Source organism: Mauremys reevesii, linkage group 1, assembly GCF_016161935.1.
Source record: "Mauremys reevesii isolate NIE-2019 linkage group 1, ASM1616193v1, whole genome shotgun sequence".
NCBI lineage: Eukaryota > Metazoa > Chordata > Testudines > Geoemydidae > Mauremys > Mauremys reevesii.
In genome coordinates, this window is record NC_052623.1 from 193,729,055 (window position 1) to 193,739,428 (window position 10,374).

Genomic DNA, 10,374 nt, shown 5'->3' on the forward strand with positions numbered 1-10,374 from the left:
GTAATTTCTATGCGACTCTGTTTCCCCATTTGTAAGATAGGGATAACGATCTCACCCAAGCAGGAGAAGAAGCTGAATAGTGACAACATGTTATTTTAATCAGGCAGAGCTTAGAAAAGTACCCAGGGAAATAAATACACCTCTACCCTGATATAACACGAATTTGGATATAACACGGTAAAGCAGTGCTCTGGGGGGGGCGGGGGGCGCGCTCCGGCAGATCAAAGCAAGTTCAATATAACGCAGTTTCACCTATAACACGGTAAGATTTTTTGGCGCCCGAGGACAGCGTTATATCGGGGTAGAGGTGTATAATTAATGGTAAATCAAGTTACTGTTTGTTCTGTATTTGAAGTGATTCCTCCTTTATGCTGTGAATATTTCTGAAGTTCATTTGATTTTTTTTGGTCACTGTCTCTGATATAATTATTGTTTCCTCATTTTTTCAATAAATTGCTACAGGAAATAGAAAATATGAAACTCGCTGATGCACTTCCCCTCCTTTAACCCTAAAAGGCTTTCCATAGGCCAAATCCTGGTGCTATTGGAGTCAAAACAAAAATCCCATTGACTTCAGCCAGACCATAATTTGGCCCTAAGTACTGTGAGGAAGAAAGAACAGAAAGAAAAAAGGAAATCAGGAGAGAGGAGGAGAAAAGGAAAAAATATGTTTCTCTTTACTTATCGTGGAACGTTACAGAGACTAAGGATTTGTCTGTCTTATTTTTCTTAAAACTGGCTGTATTCACAATTGTTTTGCTTTGTTGACATTATTCAGACACGTTAAAACCCCTACAGATAAAAATAATAAAAGCTCTTTTGTTATGAAATATTCCCTCATTTTAACTGTTTTTCCAGTTTGTAAGTCTGTCTTGAAGATCATCATGGCACTCACTGATGAAGCAATTCAAGACTATGACTAATATTTAGCTTACAGCTCATACCATCGTCTCTTTTTCTTTCCACAACTAAGTGGAAACTAAGTGAGTTATGGTTATGGAGAAGACATCCAGCCTTTATATTTTCAATTCCTTGAGGGGATTTGTCCAAGTGGGATAATGTCCCATCAAGAATGAAAAGATAAGATTCCATATGTTAATAAAAGGGTCATGTCACCTAAACTGTGTCTCTGCATCAGGCAATGTGATCTTTCCAGCACATTCCCTCATTTCCCAGATGCTTAACTGGAATTATTGAAGACAGTGCTCATCTATCATTCCTGGTATCTTAGTTTATCCGTAAAATAATCAAAAGCACAATGTCCAGTTTGTATGAATTCTATACAGTTCTTTGCAGTTATTTTATGGGGTAATGAAAAGAGAAAAAATAACCTGACTGTGCTCCAGGCCTCTCCCAGCTCCTTCGTGTATTGCTTCTCAAAGTGATCCAGAACAACTTGGCAGATCTGTTTTTGAGGCTTCCCTTCTGATTTCAGCTTAGAGAGAGGGGGGCAAAAGTCGCCATGAAAAACTATTAGCCAAAGATTGCAGTACATCAGATTTTAAAGACATGTGTTTGGACTAATACTGACATTAAGGTGCTCAGGTACCCCACTGATGGGCATGGTATACATGTTTTCAGGGCTGGCAACAGGAAATGTGGAGCCCTCTGTAAAATAAGATGTGTGAATACCATCTCTCCTGACCTGTGAGCAAATCATTCAAACTGTATGCTCATGATGCTCCCTCCCTGTGACTACTAAATACATTAAAAGGATCCTGGGGCGCCAACATGCCAGGAGCAAAATAAACAAACCATCATTAAGAAGATTATAGCCCTAGAAAATTAGCCCGCTTGCAAAGGAATCCCTCTCAATGTATCTAACTAAAAGATAGAAGTTAAAGTGTATCCTTGTGCAAATCATATGGAATCCTATCCCGCTTTGAAGAGTTATAGCAACTGCTTTCTTCTAGGAGTGAATAAGAACAGTAGAATTAATTCAACTATACGTTTTGTTTGTTTTACTTACATACACAAAGGAAATTCCTAGCAATATCAAGGGAGTCATTCTGTAGAAACAATCCACTGAGATAGATATTTGGGCTTCTATGCCAGATTAAGCTATTTAAAGAAGATCTGCAAAGGAAAACACTGGGTTTGTGCTCTTTTTTGCTTTTTTGGGGAATTCTGTGCCAAAACGATAAAAATTCTGCATATTTTATTCATGAATAAATAAATGTGGAGGCTCCAGCATGGCAGTGAGGAGCACAGGCCACTGGCTGCATGAAGGTGAGAGACCACCCTGCAGCCCTCGCCCCCCAAAGACACGGACTCAGAGGTGAGACTGCACTGAACCCTGACATAGTGCAAGAGCTGGGCCTGCCCCAGAAGCACCCTGGGGCCCTGCCCCTCTACACCAGGTGCACCAAGATAGCAAGCGAGAGGGACAGAATCTCACACGCATGCCCAGCCCTGGTCCCCGATCCAGGTATGGGGCAGGCAGGCTCAGCCTAGCAGGAACAAAGTGTGGAGGAGCTTAGTGTGTGTGTGTGGGGGGGGGGGGGTCCAAGTGTGGGATGAGATGGTTCAGTGTGGGGTAATCTGGATGTGGGTGGCTCATTGGGGGGTGGGCAGGGGTGGCAAGATCAGGATGCACAGTAGAGTTGCCAACCCTCCAGGATTGTCCTGCAGTCTGCAGGAATTAAAAGATTAATCTTTAATTAAAGATTATGTCCTGTGATGAAACCTGGAATACAGCCAACCAAAATTGGCAACCCTAATGCACAGGGACTCGTTGGGGGTGTGCCGGGGGCAGGGGGCAATGGGACTCTGCAGGGGGCGGTCCAGGTAAAGGTGGCTGAGGCTCAGCGGGGGGGGTCTGTTTGGAATGGGCTCAGTACGGGGTCCAGGTGCTGGGGGCTTAGTGGGGAGGTTTGGGTGCAGCTGGGGGGGGCGCGGTGGGGTGGGGGTTCAGGTGTGGGATGCTTGTTGGGGTGGGCCATGTGCAGGAGAGTGGGACTTGTCGGGATGGGGGTTCAAGTTCGGGGGGCTCAGCGGGGAATGGTCTGGGTGAAGTGTTGGGGGTCTGGATGCAGGGAGGAAGGGCTTGACAAGGGTCTGGATGCAGGGGTTTGGGCTCAGTGGGGGTGGGGGCAGGCCGGGTGCAGAGCAGGTCTGGGAACATGGGGTTTGGCAAGATGGGGTATGTGGCTGGGGGACTTGGTGGGGAGATTCTGGGTGTGAGGGGTTGAGGTTTGTTGTGGGGGTCTGGGTATGCAGGGGTCCAGATGCATGGGGGTTGGGCAGACGGGAGAGCAGATCCCCATACAGTGACTCCTCCCCCTGCAGTTTAGGAGCATGGGGGCAGGAAGCGGGGGAGGGGGGATACAGAGCTTCCTGCAGCTGGGAGAGATTTCCCCAGCCACTCCTTGCAGGGGAAGAAGAAGTCCCATCCTACCATACCCCCAGCCCAGCTGGGACAAGTAGATGAGCCCTTCCCTGCAGTGATTTACCTCTACACGGGCTGGTCCAGGGGCATGAAACTAGGTGCCCACACTGCGGGGGGGAGGGGGCTTACTCTTACTGCTTCCCCAGCATTTTTATGGGGGGAAGCAACGAAATCTGCCAGGGACATGAATTCTGGTGCAGAATTCCCCCCCAAAGTATTCTTTAGGCTATATAAAGAGGGGGACTAAAAGATTGGAAGGAAAAGTGCTTTTAAAAGAGGAAAGATTGGGGGGGGGGTTGTTTGTTTTTTTTAAATAGAATTGAGGTCTTGTGTTCCATTTCACTTGGAAGACTACGGATGACTGGAGAACTAGTTGGATTAGTAAATCAAACCTATGATGGCAGTGAAGCTTGAGCAATTGAAAGGAGAAGGGATTTTTAGACAGCTTGTTTATAATGTTGCTTGTTTGTGGGCCTTCATTAAGCATGTGTGTTAACAAAAACATCTAACACATAATTAGGAGGAAAAATCTCTTGGCCAAAGTGTCAATACTCCTGCACCTTCAATTAACAGATCTGAAAACTTCTCTTTCCAGTTCTGCAGCTCAGCAAGGAGACCTCCAGCAAAAAGCGAGAAAGCAAAACTTGATACTTCTAAGGTATAAAAAAAAGCCAAGAAAATAAACTGAAGAAAAAAAACTCGTTTTTTCCAGGTCTTCTTCATATCTCATAAAGATACAAAAATAAAAACCAGCACCAACATATTCTTTTTCCGGCCTCCCCTCCCCGCAAACGCTTTGTAGATCACTTTTAAGCGGGAAAATTGACAGAACCATGGAACCACCATAACCAAATTTTTCAGATTATTATTATTTTACAGAGAAGGGTATTGGGGCTGCACATGCATCACTGAAAATATAATCTGAAGTTAACAGGTATAGTTGAGAACATAATTAGGCCAGCAGAATCTCTATCACTGGTGATAATACAAAAGAGCAGAGTTGACTGTCAGGCTATTTATCTACACTAGAAAGGGTTGTACTTGTTTCCAGTAATGATGCAATTATATTTTTATGGGAAAACTGTTACAGATTTTTCTTCCTCAGAACATAAAGTACCTATGTGGGACTGGCATGTAGGGGGGGGGGGAAATATACTTGCACATTAAGTATGTCTTATTTAAAATCAGGGTGGCATACTGCATATGGTTATGCTCAAATAAATTTGTTAGTCTCTACGGTGCCACAAGCGCTCTTGTTCTTTTTGCGGCTACAGACTAACACAGCTGCTACTCTGAAACCATTTTTATTATGTCACTTTTCAGGGTAGAAATATACTTATTAAGTACCAAATGAAAAGCAAGCATAGGAGCCCTGAAGTATAGAACAAGGAAAATAAAAACACAGTTATTTAAAATAACTGGATACAGTTTGCAAATCTTTGTACCCAGTTGGTTGGATTAGATTTTAGATGCTATAACTTAGGACCAAATTGCAGGTAGAGAGAAGTGCCCTGATACCCACAGGAGCTGGGATACACCTACTGTATTTCTTAACCTGCTAGTTCTGTGGTGTTAGAGCTTAAGGCCCCATTCCTGCATGTGGGTGGACCTCTGGGCCTACACGGTGCCCATGAAGTCAATGTGGGTCTGTCCACAGGGTACCCTATGCAGGAATGGGACCCACAAATATCAGAGCTGATTAGAATATTTTTGACAGCACACAGAAGTGAAGGCTACCAAATCCTGTCAAGACCACTTTTTCTATTTTCTGGCCAACTATTAAAAATGGAGGGGGGGGGGATGGAGGAAGAGAGAGAATAAAGCCAGATGACTTCTGTTTCTATTAAGTCTAATACTTATGGGCATTATCAAATTAAAAATAATCAAAATTACACATAAAAATAGTCCCTAGAAGGCTTACTAATAATATCTTACATTAAAAAAAGCCCACAAATGAGTACAGTTTACTTTCACTGCCTATGCTGTTTTTTAATCTTCTTGCACTTCTCAGTACTGCCAACCCCAAGCATTCAAAAATCTACTCCTGGGGAAATTCTGTGGGCCTGCTCCATATTGGGTCAGACTAAAGGTCCATCTAGCCCCGTATCCTGGCTTCTGACAGTGGCCAATGCCAGGTGCCCCAGAGGGAATGAACAGAACAGGTAATTGTCAAGTGATCCATCCCCTGTCACCCATTCCCAGTTTCTGGCAAACAGTGGCTAGGGACACCATCCCTGTCCATCCTGGCTCATAACCATTGATGGACCTATCCTCCATGAATTTATTTAGTTCTTTTTTGAACACTGTTATAATCTTGGCCTTCACAACATCCTCTGGCAAAGAGTTCCACAGGTTGACTGTGCGTCGTGTGAAATACTTCCTTTTGATTTAAACCTGCTGCCTATTCATTTCATTTGGTGACCCCTAGTTCTTGTGTTATTTACTTTCTCCGTACCAGTCATGATTTTATATTATATGTTTCTATTGTATCACCCCTTAGTCATCTCTTTTCCAAGCTGAAAAGTCCCAGTATTATTAATCACTCCTCATATGGAAGCCATTCCATACTTCTCATTTTTGTTGCTCTTTTCTGAACCTTTTCCAATTCCAATATTTTTTTTTGAGAAGGGGCGACTACATCTGCACACAGTATTCAAGATGCGGGCGTACCAGGCATTTATACAGAGGCAAGATGATATTTTCTGTCTTATTATCTATCCCTTTCTTAATGATTCCCAATGTTCTATTCGCTTTTTTGCCTGCCTCTGCACATTGAGTGGATGTTTTCAGAGAACTATCCACAATGACTCCAAGATCTCTCTCGAGTGGTAACAGCTAATTTAGGGGGTGGGGGGAAGAGGCAGTTGGGAAGGAAGGGGGGATGGAAGAGGGCGGGGGGGAAATGTGGGAGTGAGGGGAAGGGGATGGGGCAGGGGAAGTGTGGGAGGGGGATGGGAAGGTGATAGGGGAATCTCTGGGGGAAGCAGAAGCCCAGTATGCTGCGTCCCCTTGGCAGCAGCTGGGGCTCCCCTGTTGAGCAGGCCCATCGAACCCTCACCCTGACAAGCCCCACCTCCCTACACCGGACCCCCCCACACAATGGGCTCCCCTCCTCCAATCCCCTCCCCACTGAGCCCCAACTAGCTGCACCTGGACCCCCACCCAATCAAGCCCCACTTCCCCAGCACCCAGACCCCGCCGCTGAGCCTCATCTCCCCACACCCCACTGCTGAGCCCCCACCAGTTGAACCACCACCCAATTACACCCCACTCCCCTAGCACTCAGACACCCCCCGCTGAGCCCCATCTCCCCACACCCAGACCCCTCTGCTGAGCCCCAACCACCTTCGCCTGGATCCCCTGCAGAGTCCCATTGTTCCTACAGCCAGAACCCACCAACAAGCCCCTGTGCATCCATATCTCCCACTGAGACGCCCACATCCAGACTGCCCCACACAGAAACCTCTCCCCCCACACTAGGATCCTGCTGGGCTGAGCCTGCCCACCCACACCTGTTAAACCTGGCACAGAGGGGCAGGGCCCCGGGGTGTTTCTGGGGAAAGCCCAGCCCTCGCATTGTGTCAGGGTTGGGTGCAGTCCCACTGCCGAGTTCCTGTGCCAGGGGATGTGGGGGCTTCAGGGCGATCTCCCACCTCAATGCAGCCAGTGACCAGTGCTCCCCAGTGCCATGCTGGAACCTCCATATTTATTTACTGACATAAAATTTGCAGAACTTTGCAGAATTTTAAAATATCATACGCATCATTTTTATTTTTTGGCGCAGAATTCTGTCAAAAGTCAGGGCCCTCCAAAACCATAAAACTGTCTTAAAAAATCATGAACCACTAGTTTCAAGTAGCTTTTTCTCCGCCTGCTCTCTCAGGGCTTGTCTACACAGGGAAATTTTCCAGCATACCTATAATAATTATACCATTATGACTTTTGGTGTGGACATTCTTTTTCTGCAAAAAGAACATCCACTCAGGGAGTTACATTGGTAAATGGTGGATTCTGTATGACTTTAACTGTTTAACTGTGGATTCGGTGTAACTGTAGTCTTTAAGCCATGGTTTGAGGACTTCAATAACTCAGCCAGAGATTAGGGGTCTATTACACGAGTGGACAGGCGAAGTTCTGGGGCCTGCAATGTGCAGGAGGTCAGACTAGATGATCATGGTGATCCCTTCTGACCTTAAAGTCCTTAAGTGTGTAACTAAAGCAGCGGTTCTCAAACTGAGTGGTATCACCCCATCTAACCCCAGATTAGGCCCTATGGTTGGGAACCACTGCTTACAGGAAAACTGTGAGCAAAATCATGTCATGCCTTTACCCAGTGTAGCATTGCCAAAATGCAGCATTCAAAAATCCCGAGTCAAACTCTAAAAATTCATCAGAGTGGCTTACGAAACCCACAACCATTTCAAACAACAAAAAAGACCAGATTTCACAGTCCCTGACGCATTTTTCATAGCCCTGAATTTGCCTGGGCCTTAATCATGAAGGCCATGAAAAAAAAATTGAAATTAACACCAAGGTTGTGTCAACCCCAGGAACTGGCGCTTTAAAAATAAAACAAACCATCAGATATTCTGCGAGTCTGGCAGTCCAGATGGCAACCCTGGGAGGGAGCTCTCCCTACAGCAATCATGGAGAAGAGGGGAAAGATGGATAAAGTCAGGGGGAGAAGTGGCGTTGTGCCCTCCTGCTGCTCTCCTCTCTTGAACCCCCCACGTGCCCACGAACATCTCGATCAAGCATTCTTAAACCTACAATACCCACCTGCTGAAGTGAAAAAACAGATTGACAGAGCCAGAAGAGTACCCAGAAGCCACCTACTACAGGACAGGCCTAAAAAAGAAAATAACAGAACACCACTAGCCATTACCTACAGCCCCCAACTAAAACCTCTCCAGCGCATCATCAAAGATTTACAACCTATCCTTAAAGATGATCCCTCACTCTCACAGATCTTGGGAGACAGGCCAGTCCTCGCTTATAGACAGCCTCCCAACCTGAAGCAAATACTCACCAGCAACCGCACACCATACAACATAAACACTAACCCAGGAACCTATCCTTGCAATAAAGCCCGATGCCAGCTCTGTCCACATATCCATTCAAGTGACACCATCACAGGACCTAATCACATCAGACACACCATCAGGGGCTCGTACACCTGCACATCTACCAACGTGATATATGCCATCATGTGCCAGCAATGCCCCTCTGCCATGTACATTGGCCAAACCGGACAGTCTCTACGCAAAAGAATAAATGGACACAAATCTGACATCAGGAATCATAACATTCAAAAACCAGTGGGAGAACACTTCAACCTTTCTAACCACTCAGTGACAGACTTGAAGGTGGCAATTTTGCAACAAAAAAACTTCAAAAACAGACTCCAAAGAGAGACTGCTGAACTTGAATTAATATGCAAACTAGATACAATTAACTGTGGTTTAAACAAAGACTGGGAATGGTTGGGTCATTACACCAATTGAATCTATTTCCCTATGTTAAGTTCTCCTCACACCTTCTATGGGCCATCTTAATTATCACTTCTAAAAGTTTTTTTCCTCCTGCTAACGATAGCTCATCTCAATTGATTAGACTCTGCCTGTTGGTATGCATACTTCCACCTTTTCATGTTCTCTGTATGTATAAATATCTCCTGTCTGTGTGTTCCATTCTATGCATCCGAAGAAGTGAGCTTTAGCTCACGAAAGCTCATGCTTAAATAAATTTGTTAGTCTTTAAAGTGCCACAAGTACTCCTGTTTTTTTTCCCTGGGTTCTGTGATTTCTCCCCCTATCGTATTCACTCCTGACTCTTTTGCGCTTCTTTGCGGAGAGGAGACCACGTCCCCTGCCAGCCTGGCCCCAGTGCAGGCCTGGGGTTGCAATGGGGCAGCAGCAGTGGGTCAGGAAGAAGGGCTCTTTCCCAATGGCCGGGGGGCCTGGGTCCCTCCCCAATCTCCGGGGCTGTTTGCCTACTGCCCGCCAATAGCTTTCGCTTCCGCACACTGACCCACCCCGCGCAGCAGCAGCTGCTCCGGAGGAGGCCGCCTGTCCCTGTCCCTGTCCCTGTCTCTTCCGGCGGCACAAGGCCCGGCCCGGCCTCTCACCTGCTCCTGCGCCCGGGAAGGGCCCCCGCGCAGCCCACAGGAGGCAGCGAGCGGGCGGCGCAGCCGGGCTGGGGCGCGCAGCAGCCACATGGCGAAGGGGCGCCGGGGCCGCCGGGGCGTGCGCAGCGGCTCAGAGCCAACCAGAGCCGCCCCCACGTAGGGGGCCGGGGCGGGGCTCGGCTGAGCTCGCCGCGGAGCACAGGCCGCGTGGCCTCGGCCCAGGAGAGAGGCAGCGGTGATGCACGGAGGAGGCTGGGGCAGCGAGGCTGATTGACAGGCATCTGACTGAGCACCTCCCCTCCTGGCGCCCTTGCACACGCAGCTGCCCGGTGGTGTGTCCTCATCCCTAGCCAAGCTACTGCCTTGCTTGCAGGAAGCAGCACCTCACAACTCAATGCTCATTCCTGCTGTCAAAATCTATCTGTCTGCCACACTCATTTTCACAGGGCAGTTTCCTCTCACCCTCCAAACTCACAATCCCTAGCCAAGCTACTGCCTTGCTTGCAGGAAGCAGCACCTCACAACTCAATGCTCATTCCTGCTGTCAAAATCTATCTGTCTGCCACACTCATTTTCACAGGGCAGTTTCCTCTCACCCTCCAAACTCACAGGAAGAGGAATTCCCCACCCAGCATGTAAACATCCTCCCTCTCCACCACCACAATCAATTGACCCCTCAGTCCCGGTTGTCAACTCCACATAGCAGGAAGGCACCAGGCAAACCCTGAAAGGTCACTAGATGTACCTGTTTAAGCACTCAAAAAGAGTAAAAAATGTCACTGAACAAAACTTCCAGAGAATTCAACATATATACATCACACAGGCAAGTATAGTCACAAACTCAGTCACAAGAAGGTCA

At 47.0% G+C, this 10,374-nt stretch overlaps 1 protein-coding gene across 4 annotated transcripts in view; it reads right to left on the bottom strand.

The window, feature by feature from the left end:
- The window catches only part of NSUN3 (NOP2/Sun RNA methyltransferase 3), a 30,801-nt gene extending 20,692 nt beyond the window's left edge, over positions 1-10,109 (bottom strand). Inside the window, exons 1-2 of one of the 4 annotated variants that reach the window (XM_039521809.1) lie at positions 10,012-10,109; positions 9,516-9,877 (exon numbers count right to left, since the gene is read on the bottom strand). In XM_039521809.1, the coding sequence (XP_039377743.1) occupies positions 9,516-9,859 (344 nt within the window). In that variant the 5' untranslated portion in view covers positions 9,860-9,877; positions 10,012-10,109. Of the gene's footprint in view, positions 1-1,331; positions 1,436-1,969; positions 2,024-7,966; positions 7,986-9,515; positions 9,878-10,011 lie in introns of those variants that run through there. The other 3 variants (XM_039521866.1, XM_039521999.1, XM_039521943.1) reach the window with 3 other exon arrangements.
- Between the last annotated feature and the right edge of the window lie 265 nt (positions 10,110-10,374).